This window comes from Ammodytes marinus, assembly GCF_949987685.1.
Source record: "Ammodytes marinus genome assembly, chromosome: 13".
In the NCBI taxonomy this organism is placed as follows: domain Eukaryota; kingdom Metazoa; phylum Chordata; class Actinopteri; order Uranoscopiformes; family Ammodytidae; genus Ammodytes; species Ammodytes marinus.
Window position 1 is genome coordinate 13,281,400 of NC_137217.1, and position 23,057 is coordinate 13,304,456.

The 23,057-nt window shown below is 41.8% G+C and overlaps 1 protein-coding gene across 1 annotated transcript in view; it reads left to right on the forward strand.

Moving 5' to 3' along the window:
• Window positions 1-22,051: 22,051 nt before the first annotated feature.
• irx2a (iroquois homeobox 2a) overlaps window positions 22,052-23,057 on the forward strand; it is a gene marked incomplete at both ends in the record, with an annotated part of 3,793 nt that continues 2,787 nt past the window's right edge. The window contains one exon of the mRNA XM_080039250.1: window positions 22,052-22,291. Coding sequence (XP_079895376.1) covers window positions 22,052-22,291 — 240 coding nt within the window. The remainder of the gene's footprint in view (window positions 22,292-23,057) is intronic.

A 23,057-nucleotide genomic window follows, 5' to 3' on the forward strand; every position in this document is an offset into this window, starting at 1 on the left:
CTTACATTTCTAGAATATCACAACAGTGACTTGTTATTGATGCATTATTCCAGAAAAAAATTATTTATTTCTCAAAAAGATAGCTAGGCCTTGTTTAAATCTGAATCTAAGTGAGTCACATTTTCACCTAAAACATGAGAAGTGCACAATGTATCTGATAAGTGCATTATGCTCAGACATTAACAGGCGAGGCTGTGCCACTTTAGTTGGACTGTGTCGCACTAAACACCAGAGGGGTGTGTAAACACAGAGAGCAGTGTGGCAGCAGAGCCAATTAGAAATGACTTAAGGTCAGGCCAAGGCCCGAGGGGGTAGAGGAAACAATAAATAATTTGGAGGGTAAAAAGCAAAGTGTTGCCCAGTACAAAATGCATTGTGTTCTTTTAAAGTCTTGACAATTTATTTTCCCAATGAATTATACATGGGAGACTCTGCTGCAAACATGCGTTGCCCAGCGAGGGGGAGATAATCTTCAATCTTTGTAAGTACTCCAACAATGGTGTGTATGACAAACACTGGAAGAGATTTGGTGCTGGATGGAGACGTGAAGTGCTCCCTGTATTGTTACATCGCCCAGCAGCTTTGGAAAACAACAATCCAACTGCACTTATCCTCAGCCAGTGTTTACTGAATGGGAAGCAGACTGTATTACAGCAGCTTGTTTCTCACTGATGTCGCAAGTGAATAAAGTATAAAATCCATTAAAACTTAATTAATTCATAAACATTTTTGATATTCAAATAATTTTGTTGAGAGCCAAGACGATCACTGCACAATGTCTCAGTTTACACACAGCTTTGGTAGAAGTTGTCTAGAGGGAGGTGGGTGGGGGGGGGGGGGGAGTAATCAGTTTTTAGACTGTTTGTTGTGGCAATTGTGAATACAGGCAGAGTGAGTGAACCTGAAGAGCGGCTTTTGTATTTAAAGTTTTCAGCTGTGAGATTAAAAATTTCCAGTTGGGTATATAGCGCAGGGAACCTTTCCCTCAGAAAGCGTACATATCCTTTTCAAACCAAATCCAGTCACGCACAGCCATTTGAAGCATTCTACTTTTCCCTATTCTTGTTTTCCAAAACATTAGTCTTGCAAACTCTAATGCGTGCAAATGCAATGACTCAAGCAGGGTGCCTCTCTCTCTCTCTCTCTCTCTCTCTCTCTCTCGTTTCCTTTCTTCCCCTCACACTTCCTCTGTGTGTGTTTAGGAGGCGGTGAGTAAATCATATGGTCAGGCTTGCGCAAAGCCAGGAAATAATGGGATCATATTCCTCTCTCTTCCACCTATCAGAGTTTCATACAAAAGCAAAAAAAAGCTTCCAGTTTCAGTACCCAGGAAATTATAAAGACTCTGTCAAATCAACATCCCTTAACAACTACATAATGTATGGCTTTTAGTATCTAGCCTGTGAAGCCCCATCACAGCCTATGATAGCTACATTTGCTTACCTACACACATGCAGTACTGCCAACAACACTGGAAAGAAGGCGAGGGATTTGGAGTTTAGTTCAGACTGTATGAAAAGTACCTGAAAACACAAGTTCAGCAAAGGAAAACAGCTATGATGGGCTCCGTAGATTCCATGAGCAAAAGGTTATTTATTTATCATTATATTTTTGGTTCACAAAGTAAATGAGTGTAGAAAAAAAACCGGCCTCGTGAGAATTCAGAACCGTGCGAGAAAATCGAGAAACAGAAAACATCACAGCTTAAACTTTTTGACACAGCGCGTGCCTTGTTTGTCTTATTTTTGTCAAGAAGTCTTCTTGAGCGAAACGTTCGCAATTCTTGTTTTGATATCTCTGTCTCATAATACATAACGCTTTACTAGAAGCAGTCAAATTCAGCCGAGACGCTGCCGGCTGACGGATAAATAGCCAGACAGAATCCAACTCCAACCAGAAATGACAACTCCTTCCAAAACCAGCTTGTCTTCTCTCCCTATTCCTTTTTTGTTTTGTTTTTCTGTCTGAAGTGTGTTCTCAAGGACATCTGGAAAGCAGCTCCATACAGAACGTTACAGTATCTTTTGCATGGTCGCACTTTTTCGACAGCTGTGCCGCATATGGCACAGCATAGAAATCATACGTAGATCATAACATGCCCGGTGCCGTAAATGCATTGTAAAATGGTCCCCCATACACACACACACACACACACACACACACACACACACACACACACACACATACAATGACAGAATGACCAAAGGATATGATGGTAGACAGGAACTGCTCTGCACGCTCACACACACACACACACACACACACCAATCCACAACCACACATTAGGTTAGACATCTAATTTAAGTCTCTATATAATTTAGTATATCATATACACCACGGTCTTGCTCTTTACTCATGCACACTCCCTCTAATCCAACATTTCCTGGGGTCAAAGTGGAAGTGGGTGGAAGCCATTTCCTCTATATTGCACGTGCCCTGATGGGGTTGATCAATCTGCAGCAACTATGGTTTGTCTTCTACAGCTGAGTGAACAACTTCATTTCAACTGATGAGTTCAAGCTCAGGTCAGGGCGGTCCTCATCTGTGACATTACAACAGCCACACAATGAAAATTAATTTATCTCACTCTGAAAACAACCCCACGCGGCACTGGGACCTGGCTTTTTGAGACGTATTGCAATTAGGATCAAACAATTCGGAGAGGAGTTATATGCTGAAGAGATATCGCTTTGTACAGCGTGTGTGTTTGTGTGTGTGTGTGTGTTTGTGGGTGCAGGCTTTTTGACTTTGTTCGTTCTTCATGGGGCTTTGGGTAATGGTTGGTCAAGTGTAAACAATGATGGCTTTTTTTCCAGGCCTTTTCTGCATTTGACAGATGATTGTTTGGAGTCTGCTTTTCTCTGTATAGTTTTCCAGCTTCCAGGAAATAAATGTGCCCAACACAAACAGGTGAAGCAATCTGCAATTCTCATTTTCAACAAAAAAAAAAATAAGTGGTGCCGGACGGGGAAAAAGCAGAGAGATTCGAGCCATGTTTGTCTTTGTTGTTGTTGTTTTTGAGACCATCCATTCTGTAGTATTCCATTTGCATGTAATATTACCACTGCGCAAATCAAAGCGGAATGTTTTTGATTCCTGCACGCTTTGCCATCTGTTACTATACATCTGAATTCTACATCTCGGGGTTTCCGAGGCAGTCACTCACATTCTCCCTAATACACAACCATTTATCTTCTCTCTCTCTCTCTCTCTCTCTATCTCTCTCTCTCTCTCTCTCTCTCTCTCTCTCTCTCTCTCTCTCTCTCTCTCTCTCTCTCTCACTCTCTCTCTCTCTTTTCCCCTTCGCAGTCAATCATAAAAAAAATATGCCAAACTCTGAGCCGGCCTCTCAACTCAAGCGTCACCAGTGTGCAGAAGGCTTCATCAAAATATTTAAACACAAGCGATATAAACCCCATGTCCCTATGTGAACTTTTCATTTGAGTGTGAGTTGAAAGGACAGCGCCTTATGCATAGCAACAGAGGAATGCTAACGCAGGGATAAACTGTTTATTTCAACAACATTGATTCATGGACCAAAAACATACACGCACATATGGTGGTAATGTAGACATGGAAGGCATGGAGAAAAAAAATGAAGGGACTTTTAAATGGGGGAGCATTAATAAATCAGCAGGGCCTTTCAATAGACTATGTCCTGTTTCCGCTCGGTGCCTTTTCCACCTGTCTGCCGGGGCTTTGACAGAGAGAGTGCTGGCATTATTACAAATAAATATTGGTTTGAATATATGGCCCCTGTCATAGCTCTGTATTATGGTTATGGTTTCGGGAATAATTGAATCTGTGCAGATAGTGATCTGGGTGAATTAATGTATTGTTCCAAAGGGGGTAGGGGGGGGCGGTGCGAAGAGAAAAGGGGGTGCTCCAGGTATACGGCGAGATGGTGATGTGTGGGAATTCATTTCACTGTTTAGCACGGAAGGGCATATTGTAAAAATGGGCGAGAGGTGTCCTGCGGTGTATGTCACAGTCAGTTTTATCATGAGCCTCATGATGAAACCTCTGTGTCGGTGGGGGCTTGAAATAACGGCTGCGCGTTATCTTTGCTGCGGGAATATTCATTGGCGCAATTATTCAATCCCTGCGCAACTCCTGTCTGCGTCCGTGTGTACCGGAGAGAAGATATGGTGTATGAAAAGTTATTCGCAATTGTCCGTACATAAATCAGCATCACATTATAAAAATCAACACACAGCTACATAAAAAAGCCACACGGTACGATAAGAAGTGCTACCTGCAATGCGGTGGAGGAGTCAAGATGTAGTATAGTGTGTATAAATCCTGCAGTTTTTACAGCCCACCCCGACCAAAGTTTAATCTGCTTTGATAAAGTTTTCCATTCTGCTTTTTTAAGTCTGCACTTTGTGTGAGTGAAGAAGAAGAAGAAGAAAAAAAAGGAAGATTTGTGAAAGAGACAAAGGCAAACAGCCCAGAAGATGTCGAGATTGAGACGATAGAGAACATGTCGACCTGTGCTCTATCTACCTGCACACACTTTAAACACAAGTTGGGCCACAGCAAAGACAAAGGGCTTGTCTCCTTCAAGCATGAGGGAAGACAGATAGAGAGAGAGAGAGAGAATATGTAACCATCCTTAAGTAATTTTGTTTACTGGCCCTGGCTCCTGTGCACTCTGGGGTAAAATCTCCAAGGCACTCGCCCATCTATTGAACAAAACTCAGCAAATTGGTACCCCAGGTTTATTTCTCTTTGAGCTCTCTCACCTGGGAGTCGGGGGAAGAATTGCCTTGTAGGCCTGAACTGCAAACAGCTTTCTCTCTGATCTGCTCCCTTTCGCCCTCACACTATTTGAACTGTGTTTTCCCCTGGCAATCTGGGAACCGTTTGCTCTCTTTCTCTGTGTTGGAGAGACAGAGAGAGAGAGAAAAACAGGCTGTGTTCTTCATACATTTTTTAAAGTCTGGTGTATGTTCCCTCATGCAAACCCAAACAGCAAGTCAAATACACACATACGCACTTTCTCCTGTGCACTCGTCTATGCTTTCAGGCCAGGTCTGTCGGTACCTGGACGTCAGGTTTTTTTTTAGAGTTCCACCGACTCGCCCCAATTTGTAAACAAGTTTGAACGACATGAGCGCATTAGTGTCGGTTCTCTGTAAATCCAGTGTTGAGAAATGCCAAGTACGTGTACAACGCGGCGGTTTGATGAAGCTGTCATCGATCAATAATTCATCAAGACTTTGCTTGGCTATACACAGGCATCCCAATAAGTTCCTAAGCAAAACAGAAATGAATCAAATGAAAGCGGAAAGATCAGAAAAGAGAAAACACACGCACACGCACACACACACACACACACACACACACACACACACACACACGCCGTGTTTATATTTAATGGCTTTTTGCTTTTGGAAATGCCACAACGTACTTGGTCAGCATGTTTAGACAGGACAGGAGGAAGGAAGGAGGATGGAAGACCCGAGAGGGAGGAGGGCGAGTGAAAAACAACTTGGTACAAGCACCTCTGGTTTGTTCTCATTTTGTTATTTAGCTCCGTAAAGAAAGAAGAAAAAATGCTTTGGCCACCATCTTGTGGTATTTCCTGCTAATCCCCACAACCTCCTGCTCAGCGGTGATGCTGGTGGTCTGTGTGTGTGTGTGTGTGTGTGTGTGTGTGTGTGTGTGTGTGTGTGTGTGTGTGTGTGTGTGTGTGCGTACATCTGTGTGTGTTTGCGTGTACATATGTGCACCTGCATGCGTGTATGTTGGGGCTCTAGTTTCTTGTGTGTGTGTGTGTGTGTGTGTGTGTGTGGCCAAAATCTAAATCCATGCCAGGACAGCAATCCGGTCTGAAAACACAGCTCCTAATCCTTTAACCTTCAGAACAAGAAGAGAGGGAAAAACAGCTGAAGGGCCCCTTGTGGCGAGGCATGAGGGAGAGAGACTGACACCCTACTAAGACCCCACCAGACCAGACCATGGGGGCCACTGATATTCATTCATCCCCCCCCCCCCCCCCCCTCCCCCCCCCCCCCACACACACACACACATACACACACTTTCCCCTCCGGGCAGGAAAAATGGATTTCTATTTCTGGTGGCTTGATATCGCTGATCATGGTTCATAGCCCCCTTTCAGGGCCTGGAGTTAACATCGCGGGCTGATGTCAGGATGCGAACACTGATCAGAGCCAGGGAGATGGGTCCTGATGGCCTTCCAATCTGCCAAAGCTGTGATGGCTGCTTTGCTGATAGCATCGCAGTAAATTCTATCACTGTCACTCTCTGTTTCTATCCAGAAGCACTCAGAGTATGTGTTTGGCACGTCTTAGTGTGCGAGGCAGGGGCCAATGACTGTCTGTGTGTGTGTGTGTGTGTGTGTGTGTGTGTGTGTGTGTGTGTGTGTGTGTGTGTGTGTGTGTGTGTGTGTGTGTGTGTGTGTGTGTGTGTGTGTGTGTGTGTGTGCCTTTTTCCCAGCTGTCCGTGACTGACAAGTTATCTGATGGCATTGTGCTCTGGTGTTATGTACTCTAGCTTAACCTCGATGATGCCTTCTCTCCCTGAAAACTTGAGGGGGCCGGAATAACAGGTGGGATGACTAACACGAATACGAGCGATATATGAATGTGCAACGTGCCGGGCAGTAGCTGAAGTAAAGGTTTTAAAGAATTCATTTTACTTAGATTTGACTGGCACACAAAATAAATCAAATATTTGTATTTATGTTGAGGACTCAAATGGATTCCACAGGGGTCACATTATTAAGTTAATTCAGCAGTAAACCCGACATGTTACTATCCATCAGATACAGACAGTTTTAGAGACCTTGTGGTCACAAAAAAACACAATCTAGATATCACTGGAATTTTTCCTTATTGCTCCATTTGAATCCATGCTGGAGACACACTGTCTAATACTTAAGTCATAAGATATATGTGTATTGCATATTAAAGCCTTTACATGTCCAGTTTCAGTGCTCCACCGTTTTCCCATGGTATTAGAAGTCCAACCTGCCCATCCTTTGGCTGTATTGATAGCCATGCTGAGTGATCATTTCTGACAATAAATAAATAAAAATGTTCATCCCACACTCCTGTGTCTGTCTAGCCCCCAGCATATTCCTGAGGCCTTAGTCTAGGAAGAGAAATGCATAAACAAGAAAAAAGATCTGAAGAGACTTAGCCAGGGGCACTGGATGTTAACGCACACGTACAGACAACTAATGCATCATACATATTCACACACAGACACATTCAAACAAAGTGCATGTCCATAGAAATAGTCTTATACTATACGTAGATGTAAGTGCCAGTCACCTTTCCAGTCCTCCCACCCTCAATACAAGCATTGCACACACACGCGCACACACACACACACACACACACACACACACACACACACACACACACACACACACACACACACACACACACACACACACACACACAGAGACTGGTAGCCAACTGTTTTAAGTAATCAGAGGGCTCCCAAGTGTAGTTTTGATTCTTTATATGAATATCATTGGCTATACTGCAGGCAGGTCGTGTTCATTACACCCTTTTGTAATATGTGTCTCCCAACGTCTGCCAAACTATAGTGGATTAACTACTTAGCCGGACTTGTTACCATGCTATTCGATTATAATCATAAGGAATAGTGTGGGAGTACATTGTGTTTCTGGAGTGCAGCTGCCGACGTTTTGATAAAGGTTGCTTGTTTTTATGTCTCTTTAAAGTTGTTTTTTTCTTCTCATATCAGTTTCGTATTAAAGTAGCTGAAAATCAATATGCTTATGAATGTACAACACATGCAGGAGTCTGTTGACACCACACTAGAAGGTATCTAGTGTGAGAATCCAGCAGTACCTTGAACACCTTACAATTGTACCTCACACTATGTTTTACTTATGTATTTAACCAATACATTGATCTTTTTTCTCTGGTTAACTGCCGGTTTATGGCAGTTTCTTCAGTTATGAGCATGGTCAGATGACAACAAGCCTTTATTTATAACAGACTGTCTCTTGTAGCACATAAATGCGCTTGTACATCCCATCACAGTCACAGAACTACATCCCTTGCCGTAAAGCCCAACACATGTAACTGCAAACCTGTGCTTATTGGTCCCAGTAGACCAACATAAACATAGAGACATATGTCTTTATGAAGTGATGGTGGTACCTTTTATGGTTCCAAGAGCAGCAGCAGCATTTTAGCGGATGAAGACAGAAGATGTGGTGAAAAACACATTAAAACTAACTTTAACGTATAAAGTTATGAATAAAATTAGTGGATATCTGGACAAAAATCAAGTCTCATTATCCCAAAAAAATATGAGCATTTTTTTTCATTTGTTGTTTGTCAATGCAGAAAAAAAACAATCTCCTGTGACTTCATGCATACTCTTGTTAGCGCATTAGCTTTAATGTTGTACAGCGTTCACTGTGGAATGGTAGCATAATTGTTCTAGGGTTGTGGAAGCTTCAAATGAAGACCAGGACGTGTTATAGTTTAGTTTGAAAAATGTACCGCTTGAACTTATATACTACAGCATTACAAAGGAATAGTAAATAAAGGCATGTCGGCCATGTTGGCTGCATCTCATCATGTACTCTGTTCACTCTAAGCTAGCAAAACAGGACACATCTTCCTCTGTTGCACTTCAAAATAAAAGCACTTTCTGTTCAATTATGCACAGCGATGAATTACAGTCATCAGCAAATTACACTCTGAATATGTTAGCTGTATATAGGCCTATCTCGCAGTCACTGTAAATAATGTAAACAGCAGGGTTTGAACTTAAATTATATTGTTAAAATAAATTCAATTGAACATGAAATGCATTATTTATATGTTTGACAACAAACTCACAATAAAAGCAGGTTAACATCATGTTCGCCTCCATTGGTCCATGAGGTCGTTCCAAGCGGTGCATTACATTTCCAGTGGCAGGCAGTTTCCCTCATCCTCTGTACCATTAGGGCCATCAATGTTGACAGGATCAATACCTGTGTTTTGGCCCCAGTGCCCCTGCAAGAGATAGCATGTCACCGTTGACAGACAAATATCAGCGCTTGGCCCCGTGACTGAGGGGGAAATCACGGTACTTTTCCGTTAAGATCATCCAACATGGTATTGATTTGCCCCGCGCTAATCATACATCAGAGCTGAATAAATGGCTCAGAGGCAAACCTTCCATTGTTCTCGATTTGGAGATGTAATAAAAAAGAGAGAGACATTTATTTTATTGCTAGTAACTCGGGGGCTAGTCACATAATCGTGCCTTGATGGGAAAAGGCCCTGGTTAGATCGAGGTCTGTCAAAGTGTTTGTCGGTACTTTTTAGTGATGATCCCATCAACTCAGGCAGGTCCTGAATGCAGTGTTTGTAGGTGTGTATGTGTGTGTGTGTGTGTGTGTCTGTTTGTATTCTGTGGTTGTAAAATAGCAGAACACATCTAATGTTCTACTGTTTTTTATTATTATTACAAGATACACAAATTAAAGGCAAAAGTAGCTCCTCAAAAATTTCTTATATAAAAAACTGGATTTTATAAAAATTCTTATTTCTTTTGTTGGTTGGTAATATTTTGGATATTAGCATAGACTTACAGTAGATTCATCCATACCAGAATAATCCTTATTTGGACCATGACTTTATTACTTATTCCAAGCTTTAATTGTTATCAACAGTACCCTGTATGTGAAAATACAACAGTTTTAGTGAATTCTGTTCGATATAAAAAAAAACATATTGGTTTGTAGCTCGGACATCAGAAGATTGTCATCCCAACACCCCCTAATTCAATCCAGTCAAGGCCCTGCAAAAAGGAAAGTCTGCCAGTCGGGCACCAGTCATTTCTTTGTTTTTTTTATGTTGGCAACAAGCAATTACATCTTGAAGAGACAGCTATCAGCAATGGTTTCAGAGGGAGCCGACATCAAAACTTCTGATGAGCCTCTGACGCTAGGACGGCCCCAGCTTCCAAGATGCACTGATTTCTGACTTCAAACTTACCATTTGCTTTCATGTTGATTGTTTTATCCACATTGAATCTCATTCAGTGGGTCACATTCATCTGAGCAAAAAAAAAAATCAAAATAAGGAAAGGACAACAAACATTTCCAATCCATATTTACTTTCCTGTAAAAATCAGTTAAACACTTCAAGCTATTTCCAAACCAATAGTCCAATACATCCACCCCAGATGCTGACTGCCGTGAGTGCAGCAGAGTGTGTTGAGAGCTGTATAGTTTGTTAAAGGTTAGAAATAAATCTGTCGGAGAAGGTGCAATAATTATTTGAGAACCAGCATTTTCTTGATCTCCTGTTTCCTTCGGTCTTTTCTGAGTACTCTCTTATCTGCACAATTCCATCAAGAAAAAAACCACTGATAACAGACTGGAGAACTCAATTGACCTTGACTGAGTGTAGGGAAGTAGACACTTGTAGTGTTGAGGAAAAGAGGGTGAAGGAAACCAGCTTTCTGAGCCCATCTGCTTTCGCGTATATAAAAAATAAAAAAACATAGAAGCATTTTCTGATCTGACGCGCCCATGTCCAGGACAACCTAATTTGTCTGTCGATAATCGTTACAAGTTACTGCTAAAATAAATCCTTTTCATGATATGACATCGCTGTGGTTGTAAGGTTTAGGCAGACAAGAGAATCCATATTGTTTGAGGTTAACATACAGGACTTCCTCCTTGGTTAAGTTTATGGAACGATTGTGGTCACGTTTAAAAAAAATATACTTGACTGTCAGTTGGGAAACAGGAAATTAACAGTGGTATTCAGTGATGCAGTCTAAGGTTTCGTTGTGGTTTTGGGGAGCTGGTTGAAGCAACTGCTGATGTCTTTCTTCTTGGGAAGACATTCTCATACAAGGTGATACTAATCTCACCTTATATGACCCGGCAAGACCTTTTTGGGACATGTTTGAAATTGTATTTCTCAGATGCCTTTTAAAAATGATATGGTGTAGTTTGCATCACTGCAGGAGAACATGTAGCTGTCCTAAGAACATGCAGTATGCAGGTGCATGTATATATTTTCAATGGGACAGGACTTGGGACTAATCCAACACAAACCCAGCCGGTGTACTTCTGTGTTGCGTCTGCTTGTATGTGCTTGGTGCTCCAGTTTCTTAAATAGTCCATACAGTACAAAGGCAGGTGAATGTGTACCACGTTGTATTGCACAAAGATGTGTTTATTTATTTATTTTGTGGTTCCCTCGATGCCCTTCCAAATGAACTGGCTATAGCTACCCAAAGTACATTTAAAAAAATGTTAACTGGCTAACATTTTACCAGTAATTAATTCTGCTTTTGTTATGGCATCACTGTTAAAACACACAATGGAATCCCACTTACGTTGTCGAAAAAACAAGTAGGCAAAATAGGAATATTAAAAACGGGAACATTTTTATTTTAATGTGCACAAGCCGACAGTGTCGTGCGGTGAGGTCAGTGAGTGGGTAGGCACTGAGTTCTGAAAGCCAGATTTCTCTAAACCTATATTGTTAAATCAAAAACAATAAACAACAAACAGGCACACACGGCCGATTTCAAATAAGTTCCTCGCTCTTTCTCTCTCACACACACACACATACACACACCCGGCACACAAACACAGACTGGACGTATATGAAATGTCACGACGGTGACTGCAGGTTTGCCCGTAGCCTACTGTAGTTTGGTCTAAAAAAACTTAGGGGAACGAGTCAAACCTCCGCCGATTCAAACTACTACTTCTATTCAGCTTCAAAATAAAAGACAGCACTCACCCTTCTGTAGGACTACAGCATAACTGATGGCAACTCCACTCCATAAACTTTATCTCAATAGATAAAGTACCAGTAGCATATGTCCCATGGACCTGTCCAGCATCAGAATGTAACCATTTATCCACATTGCAGTTTAGGTTTGTCCGTCAGTAACAATTACAACACAACTGCTCAATTGAATATAAAATGCAGAATGGATTGCACTCGGTATCAATTCATCCATCCTTATTATTAAATAAACCCCCAAAAAAGTTTCTGACTCACCAATCTGACTCCCTGGCTGTAGAAAGAAGCAAGACGATAGTAATCCAGTCTGACAGCACAGCTAGCTAGCATCCTTCCGTTCATGTAGGCCACCTGTCCGTTTGAAATGCTCGAATATTGTTTGTCCCTGTTGCTGCTGTACACCGTCCAAGGCTGGCGCAGGCCTTTCTCTTGCTATTCATTCTGTTCCTTTTTTAAATTATAATCCATTTTGTTAAAATTCCTCCAGTCTGAAATATCTGCGGGCAGCTGCAATGTTGACTTTAAAATCCGCGGGGGTAACGGCGTGAATGAGCGTAGCCGGCGTAATGACGTTGGCCTAAGCTGCGTAAATGTCCAGTAATATCTCGATTTTAATTGGTACATGAATGATATGTAACGTAAAGGCTTCTAGCATACCACATTTACGTCAAAATAAGCAGAAATGATTATGCTTATTTGCGTATATGTTAAAGAATACAGATCGAAGTGCACATGCGCGAAAACATTTTTGTTTTGTCCACAATGAATGGGCAGCAAAGGCACTGCTTATTTTGGCGTAACTTACTAACTGCCACCTTTCTCATCAAAACGTCTACACTTTTTTAAAGTAATCGCGGATTACATGTAAAGACCGAAATAATTAACAGTAATAATACAAATAGAAGTTTATTAAATAAAACATTTATTTTATTTTATTTTTGTTTTAATTTTTTTGCACACGGCACACTGCCTACCCTGCCTACCCTGACCGCACGTCACTGCAAGCCGATGACAACCTGTTTTGCCAGCTTGAGAAAGTCACTGATTTGTTCCTGAGCAAACACACACACACACAGAGATGACCCTGACAGAAGCTGGCGGCTGACAATACAGTGTAAAAAGTGCCAAATGCAAAAAAATCACAAACCTTTAGCCTGCCACATACAATAATGATTCTCCGCTGACAAAAACTGCTGACCGGTAAATTATTCATATTCACGCTATGAATAAATAAAGTAAACAGGCACCACTCTCAGTCTGCACATCTAGGAAGGATTTGCCCATTTAATCATCACATTTTAACAGAAGCTGCAACACATTGCGTAAGCACTTGGGACTCCTGGGACAGTTGCAAACTTGACCAACTGCCAATAAGAGGGTTTGCCTAATTTTTCCACAGCCATTTGCCTACTATCTGATTCCTTTGCTTCATATCAAGGGCCACAGTATAAAAGCCTGTCCCTCTCCCTTGGTCCCGAGATAATTAACTTGGCTTTGTTGTGTACAGCTACACATGCACATTCATTTCTAATTAGCAAAGGACAGCACCTATACCACTACTACTTATAGTGATTTTTTTTTCTCTGTGTTTAGCATATACCTGGTGTAAGTAAGTCAATAGTGCCAGCGAACCACTGCTAAATGAATTTAACGGCACACATGCCTTGCGGCCACAGTTCCTAATGGTTCTCTTCTCTACATGTAAATGACCTCCTGTCCTGGATCTTTGATTGCAGATCAATGGCTGTTTGCTTTATTTCAACATTCAGCGCCGGTGAACCACGACGCCACGGGGGCAAATGTTGAACAGAGAATTTACAGGTTTGCTATCGAGCACTTTGAAACAATAAAGCTGCTAGTGAGCTATTAAACAAACGGGAGAATAAAGTGGCTGCTGTGGACCGAGATTAACACGATAGATACAACGTCGAAGGGTGTAATTATTCTTTACTGACACAAACGTTTAGCCCCCAGAGCGGAACAGTGTTTACCACAAATACCGCCACCACGCTTGACCTAATCATGGGCTGAGATTTACCTGACTGCATTCGAAATGTGTTGCGGCTGATTTGTGTGGTTGGGGGGCTGATAGTTATTAGCAATCAGCACATTGTATATCCTGACTGTATGCCACATTTGATCCTCCAAATAACTGCTAGAAAATTATTTTAGCTGCTTTAATATTTGAAACGTTGCCTTTCCTTAAACACATCTTAATAATTTGTACTATTGCACGATGGAATACAAACCAATACATTTAAAGCTATAGTGCGTAAGTTTCGTTGCTCCCATGAGGAATTCTGAGGAATTACAACAAAACCACATCTACATGAGGTAAGCCTTTGGTGATCGCACATTCTTTTTGAAACCTTCTGCTATGTCCAGGTTTTTTCTAAGCAGTCAAATCCACAACTGGAACATTTATTGGGCGCTCCTGTGCTATGTTGGGTGTGACACCAGTTTGTCAACGCTGGCATACAGAGAAGTACAGAGATAATATTGTGGAGCTGATCAGCTTAAGCAACTTTGTGTCAACTCGTTTGGCGATGGCTTGAATGTAACTAACATTCATTTATTTTTTTAAAGTTATGCTCTGTAGTTCATGTACGATCAGAAGAAAATGGCAACATACTCTTTGTATAGAAAAAAAAACTGCAACCTTGGTTGGGCATCATCATGCTGTATATTGTTTTAAATTGTTACAGCACTGATAGCTATAACTTCCAAAATAAAAATACAAATATACTTGACCTTCCAAAAGTTGTTTGTTTGGACATCTCATAATTGGGGGGGACAAAAGACACACAATACATATTTGCAGGTTTACAAACATGAAGTTGAATGCTTTAGTTGAAAAAATTATCACAAGAATCACAAAGCACATACTCATACATAATGCAGGATAGATGTGTATAATTGCATGGTGAGGGACTCCACAAAGCCTATACATCAACGAGCATCCAGACCAGCAGGGACAATAGAGCAAAGACTTAGTAGCCATTACTGCCAACTCCTGACTGTAGAAATATGGCAATCTCTATATTGTCCTGCCAATGTATTAAAGCCACAAGCTGCATTCCAGGTCTTGATTATGTGTGTGATTTGTCAGTTTTCTGTGTATTTATTTGATGTGTATGGGCTTCCATCCATGCTTGCATGCCTGACCACTGATGTGCATGTATGTGAGCGTATGTTGCACATATTGCATGGCTTGTGTGTGTGTGTGTGTGTGTGTGTGTTTTTATGTACTGATGTGTGTGTGCTCGTTTGTGTGTATACACTGTATGTGTGAGATCATGTGTATGCGTAGGTGAGTGTGCATGTGTGTGTGTGTGTGTGTGTGTGTGTGTGTGTGTGTGTGTGTGTGTGTGTGCGTGTGTGTGTGTGTGTGTGTGTGCGTGCTAGCATGTGTGTGCACTAGCTGGCATGTCAGCTGATGTCCCCAGTAATCCAGCAGTGGGCCTGTTGTGGATTAGTAGCAGGCTCCAGGGGATGGGAATCCCATTCCCGTTTACAGCTCTCCCTGGCAGGAAAAAAGGCAAGGATGCCTTCTCTCTACTGCCTTCACACCGGTTGGAGCCTCAAGGTGTGTGTGTGTGTGTGTGTGTTTGCTGATGGGACGATGTGTATATCTGGATGTCGAATGGATGCTTTTGAGGGCGTGTGTGTGTATGATGTCTAACAGTAAATTCAGCCTTTTCTCCGTCTCCCATTCTTATACTGATGCAATACACTTTGTTGCTAAATCATTAGTTTGATCGGTTTCCTGGTTAATTGTGACATCCTGTGTACTATGGTGCCAGTCCATTTGAAACATAAGGAGCCATTGTTATTATGTGGCATGGTTTATGTGCATCTTTATGTCAGTTTAAAATTGCTGTTGCTTAGTGACAAATTGGTTCCCCTGAAAACAAATGTGTTAATACATACTTATTTTAGTTTTTTGCTATTGTTTTTTTTTCAATGTTATTGTAAGGCAGTCACTTGATAACAGCCCTTTTTTCCTAATTCTTTATTTACTATAACATATTTTTACTTTGTGAAAATATTTCCATACAGGAGAAAGACAATGTATCAGTTAGGCATTGTCATATACAGTACATACATGTTGCAGATGTGTAGTAGCATTTCAATCACATAGTGCAGACACAAAGACACACACACACACACACGTAGCATTGCGTGGCAACAACATGAAATTTCATCACGATAGGATTTGTTTTGAAGCCATTCGAACACCATCCAACACAAGAGCTGACCTCTTGAACCTCCAGATACAACCTTCCTTCTCCCCAGTGACAATTTAAATGCCACCTTTCTTCCACCAAGAGAGAAAGAGATTTTTTTTTTTTTTGTGGCTGGGACTCGCAACTCGATAGCACAACAAAAGAGCTGTGGTGGCAAGTCCCCACGCAGACATTATATGTCAGCATCACCGTCATACTGTTAGCTTGTCCCAACTGTACAAAGCCGTCCTCATTCAGGGCACCTAACCAAGGTCAGCCTGGATTAGCCGCTAGTAACCCTATCAGGTCCAGCACAATGATTACAAAGCCCAGTGACACTTGCTGTCAGCAGACTCTTTCTAGGCAACCCTATCTGCCCGACCCTTGGCTACAGAGCCACCGGAGAGGGTTAGTCCATTTCAAATTGTTCCCCCTTTGTGTCTCCCTTTATTTCCCCCCTTTGATTTTGGGCGACTCGTTTGGTTCATCAATCAGCCCGTCTGGATGTGTGTGTGTTTGAAACCCATGCTGCACATAATTCCTATAATTTGTGGATATTCTTTTTTTTTCGTCTTCCCCTTCCACATAGCCTGTTCTTTGTGCTTGTTACTTCTGAAGCCAACAGCAGACCCACCTAAATCCCCCACCCTACACCCTACACCCTGCAGATGAATGAGCCCTATAGCTTTATGCTATACACAACATAATTTGTTCCTCAAATGAACATTATAGTAATCAGAGTCCTATGCCTAATAGCCTTGGTGTCATTGTCCTTGAACTCAATGTAATGCTTTATATCACACACAGTGGGACAGTATTTAGTTAAATAATGTGTGGGAGTTTGTAGTCTGACATACTGCACTCGTGAGAGTTTTACAAACCGTGAATTAGGAAGTAGGAACATGGTTGATATGCCTCTTACCACTTCAGACAACATGTCAGAATACAGCAACATACATAATGTGTGTTTCACTGTGAGAGCAATTTCTTCAAGATGAAAATACGCTTCAAGCCCATCGGTTGTACGGCTTCACTTTCCTCCCAGAGAAAACTGTTTCCCCAACATCCATGTCAGTTAGCAGCATGTTAAACAAATCAAACTTAAAGAAAAGAACTGCCTGGTGATTTGTTGTTTTAACTATGATAAAACGAGAGCGAGGACAACAGCAACAACAGCGCTAGCAGCACAACGTATTTTTGGGGCGAACGTGGCAACTGATGTTCTCCACTTCAGCACATCAGAGGCGTCCCCGCTTCAGTCGCCCTAAAGGTACCCGTTTACAAAGTGATAGGGCTTAGGGTTTTTAACTCGGGGCGAGGGGCTGATTTGAAACCCCCTCTGCTGCCAAGCACATGGACGGCTGCTGATTAGAAGAGGGTTGGCAGCAGTGGGCAGATGCCAGGCGAGAGAGAGATGACGGCCTGTCGCCAGTCTGCCACCCAACCCCTCGTTCTCCCCCAGTTGCCCCCTCCCCTTCTGACCCCCTCCCTGTTGTACCAACAAAAAAAACAACAAGACCAAAGTGAGAAAAGGGGGGGAGATGCTGTGATGCTTTGTATCAAAATGCTGCAATTGTGATATTTCTTTTTGTGATGACAGATACGCAAAGACATGTACTGCAACATTGTGATCTCAGGAGTTTTGGGGGTGTTCGTTTGATCATATGAAGCTAACAATGAGTATGCCTAGCTAACTATGTTGTACAATGAAAGATCACAATGCAGTGTTTATCCTTCCCTCTGCACACCCACACACACACATGCGCTGTACTTTGTACACGTTTGGGATGCTGAGCATTACTTAACAAGCCCACATGGGATGAAACATTTTGAGCTTTTTGGGTGTTTCACAATTTTTACAAAAGAGTAAATAGTTGGGTACAGAGAGCATAATACACTCAGACTTTGTCCAGCAAATATGAGATGGACACCTCACTCAAAGCTAAAAGGAGAAAGACAACAGGATAAAAAAAACATGCTTTTCAATGTGGAAAAACTCAATGCGCAGCAATGGTTACTGTAAACAATGGCCTGGCATAGACTTTAATCATACTGCTATATTCCAGACCATATTGATTTAAGTCCAGCTCAATATGACTACATAACTCGTCCATTTCTATGCTACACTGCTGCACTGTTACTTGTGCCCCTACAGCCATGCATAGAGTGAGAGGCAAACACAAACAAACACATTTACCCACCTCCACCCCCACACAGTTAATGCATAAACCTCTAAAACTAGTCTCAATGCACATCATAGAAGTTGATCAAATGAAAAAGATCCACAACAGCTGACTGCAGAGGTTCAAAAGAGGAGGAAACATCAGGAATCAATATCTATTTAGTCATATGTTTGATAAACAAACTGCATGACATCGATGTTATAACCTTCAGCTATTCAATTCAACTCATGGCAATTTACCATACCAAAAAGGGTTAGTACTTAGCAATCATCAAGTCAATACAATACAAGCAACTCTGCCAGTTTGACATTGTTAAGTGGTAAATTCTGTTGGGAGAAAATAGTTGAGAAATCAATACCTGTTTCCTTCATTCGGGAAGGATGATATTTTCCCTACAACGACTGTTGTAGGGAAAATGAGTAAGGGTATAAAAATCAATTAGTTAAATGTATATATGTTTTTCATTTTGCAATATTAAATGCAAATGAATTTGAGGAAATTCATTCATATACATTTTTGAATTGTTTTATCCATGGTGTATTCCCTAGAATTTAACACCACGTGAATTGCAAAACACATGCCACGTTATGTACTTTATTTAAATGTATATTGGCTTGCAGACATTCACGTTTATTTTGTATATTAGGTCTATACAACACACCCAAATGTGTGTATTTTATTTACCTTTCTTGTTTAAAATGTATTACCACTCATCCTCAACATCATCAACACAATATTAATACCATATTTATATATGCCATTAAGAGTCACTTTAATGTCATTCAGGATGGGGTGTACATGTATGTCTGAGGCTACATCTGTTTTCCTTGTCAGCCTTTCTGTCTGTCTGTCTGTCTGACCTGATGCTTTTCTGTCTTGCTTTATCCGCCTGCCCTACGGTCTCTATACCCTCTTTACTGTCTGTATCTGTCTGTCTCTCTGTCGGCCTTGTCTTTCTGCCTGTCTGTCTGTCAATCTCCTCGCTCCCATCTCCTATATCTCCATCAGGCTGGGACTAAAATATCTTAGGAGCTCAGGCCTGTCTGAAACCTAAACCTGGAATGCCCTACTGCAGAGTCCAACACACACACACACACACACACACACACACACACACACACACACACACACACACACACACACACACACACACACACACACACACACACACACACACAGTTATACACCTTAACAGGCCGACAGGTGCACTTTCACATGGACAATATGCATATGCACACATACATTTACTTGGACACACATTTATTCTCACCATACTTACATACATACAAAGAAGAAGAAAAAACACGCCACCACAGACCATGCACACACACACACACACACACACACACACACACACACACACACACACACACACACACACACACACACACACACACAGCCACAGTGATGGTACAGTACTGATGGTAAGCCTATGGTCTGTGTCTAGAGGAGACAGTGCCCCCTGGTGTGAGCCAAACAGTACTCCCAGTCCGCCATATCTTGACCCAATCTATAATGAGAGTACTCGTTTACTCTTCTGGGATTGATTGGTCGTGCCTGAGAGAAAGCACCAACATCTTCCAAAAAAAGAAAAAAAAAATTCTATCCACTTCCTGGACACCAGAAAAATAGTTTGGTAAAGAATACACGTTTAATTTCTACAAATACATGTACAAACTTTCTTAGACTGAGAACAACAAATACGTTTGACACCACAGTAAATATAAAATGTTACATAATCATGCAGATACATGAGTTATTGACAATGTTTTGCAGTGAAGTTCGTAAATTAGAATATGGTTGGACCTACAGGTTCAAAATAAAGTGTTAACAGGAACAGTGATGCACAGTACAAGTACATTCGATTATTTGCTTTCATATTTAAACATGGCTGTTATGTTTATTAAGTATTTAAACTCCTTTCTCCTGATCAGGTGTGAATTACTTTGATGTCATACATTTTATTTTGTTATTATTAAAAATACTTCTGTTAGATTTCATAGTTATACCACTGTCTCCTCGGTAGCCTGAATTGAAAAAAGTGCCCCCATTATGACTATAATTAAGTCAAGATTTGAGTACAGGGCATCATGGGAATGTGTGTAAAAATTAACAAGACTTCGATGTATAAATATTACTCTCAGCCTCCTTTTGTAAATGAATGGGTTTGGGTGTTATTAATGAATTAGTCATTCCTGCCAACAGGAGAGCTGTATTGCACCTATTTAAATAGCGCCGTGTCTGTTTACAACAGTGCTAGAGCACACTGCAGTGGTGGAACAAGCACCTGATGGATAAATACATTCATTCGGATGAATACTGATGAGGAAGACTGCGAGGCCACTCTTCTTCCCGGTATAGTTGCCACCTTGACTGCCCGTTCCAATACCGCTGTCACAGTTTCAGGTTTCCGCCATGCTGTGCTGTATCGCTTGTCTCCAACAGAGGTCATAATGCCTGTAATCACAATAATAAAGGACAAGGCTGTGCCCTGTTCTGCATGGAGACACGTCCAAGAGCGCAACACAAAGATACACAGCAGCGCAGACAGGCGAGTGCCCAAACACACTGGATAAAAAGTGCTAGAGCAAAAATGTCAAACTCACCTAATACATTTACGCACGGGTATACACACACACACACACACACACACACACACACACACACACACACACACACACACACACACTCAAACAGAGTTGGTGGTTAGCTTGGTAACTGCAGAGAGGAGAGATGGCCCCTTCATAAAGCGACAATCACAGCCACCAACAGCTTTATTATTGCTGATGAATGCAATTGTAGTAATGAGGGATGAGCATTTGGGTTGCGCTAAGTGGTGGAAATTAAGGAGCCGGGTAGCCTACACCTCCCGCTGTCAGGCCAGAGCGCGCACTGTCTGGGGAGCGCGCGCGCACTTATCGTCGCTCGCATACGTTCATGGATGTGTCCGCGTTCGATAGTTGGACTGACGAAATGACCAGCTGCAAGTGGGGAGCGCTGGCCATTTTATAGTACTCTCTCTCTCTCTCTCTCCCTCTCTCTCTCTCTCTCTCTCTCTCTCTCTCTCAAAACAGGTTAACTCATTTTGTGTAATTATCTGTCTACCCAAGCCACTCTGTTTAGGTATTTTACAATAGAAAATAATTAGATCCCTCTCAGAAATTTACTGTTTGGTGATTGGACCATAATCGAAATAGCTGAATTAGAAAAAAATAAAAATACATTAATAAATTACTGTAACATGCTGATACACGGGTTTGAGTTATTCCCCTGAAATAAATGACAGATACGGTAGTTCGTAGTTGTGGACCAGTTAATAGAAACAGTTTCATTTTAATATTTCGATAGTCTGAGGGGTTTTAAAATCCCACGCAAAACTTCAACACAAGTCTTGTTCGTGGATCAAGCCTATACTTTTTGCAGTGTGCAGTCCTTGGTTTTGTTCCGAGGCTCCATTTCTAGGAGGCAGAAAGGGGGCGGGGATGGGATATTCAGATGAGCCGGAGTGACAGCTCCAGTTTCCCCCAATACTCTGTGTGTCTGAAACTCCACTGGCTCCTTCCCTCCTAACTCCTCACTTCATAGTGCTGCGTACTAAAAACATCGGACGCTAGGGGATCAAGACGCATGCCACATTGCCTCTATGAGGGCGCTTTAACAGATCTTTCGGGTTTTTTTTTCTCTCCCAGTAAGGGGGCTGTGGAGGGAGGACTTTTTTTTCATGTCCATTGTCTGATGACTGTTTGCACGGCTGATTATTGAGCCGATTGTTTATTATTTTTGGCTGTTTGTTGCCCGACACCCTGTGCGTTTTTTTCCTCCCTTTTTTTGGGGAATCGGCGGCGACCATATCCCGCGCACACTAATGTCCTATCCTCAGGGTTACCTCTACCAGCCCCCGGGCTCGCTGGCTCTTTATTCGTGTCCGGCGTACGGGGCCTCGGCTCTCGCTGCCCCGCGGAATGAAGACTTGGCGAGGTCGTCCTCTGGCTCAGCCTTCAGTCCATACGCTGGATCGGCTGCTTTCTCCGCCTCGGCTGGTGCGGGCTTCTCCAGCCCGCTGTCATACTCCACCGATCCAACCACGGGATTCCCATCCTACATGGTAAATATCCCCATATTATATTATTCCTATATGTTTCTGTAAAATGGGGCTCCGATGCAGGTGATTGTGTAGGCGAAGTAAAGTCGTTAAGTCTGCGAAATGTCCAGCTGTTCTTTTTTTTTATGCACACAGCGTATGTGGAAGTCTACAGCTTCACAGTGTTTTCGGTATGATTCACTAATCCTTAAGTGCTCGCTGAACTTTCTTATTGAGTGCACAGTTGCAATACATTCATATCTAGTGGCCTAGTCGTCGGGTTCTCACTATAAAAATCCCTGACCCCTTTGGCTTAAATGGGATTTTTAAGCATGAGCTGCAAATTGTAATGGCTTGACCAACGCTTAACACTCAATGCGCAGCTAATTATGTAAAACAGAACACCAACTAAGATTGTTTTATTAATATTTGAGCTTTTAGCCTCCAAGCAGTTAATTTATGTGTCATAGAAAATGAATATAGCTCGAGCCATAACTCTTTCTTATTCTCCGGCAGTCATTAAAATCACCGGGGATGAAGTTGCTGACTTTTATTCGGTGCTGAATAAACGGAATTTCAACATGAAAAGCATGACTCGCGATGCTAATGTCACAGGGCACTTCAAGCGTTTTAGGAAAGGTGCATATCAAGTGATTCGCTAATAGGATTTGTAATGCTGCAAAGAGGAGATATGTGTTAACACATTGGGGCTGCCACAACAAAACAAAAAAGCAGCCACTGAAGGTAAACGAGTTAGTTAATAGGTGATTACAGAAAATTTAAATTTCCT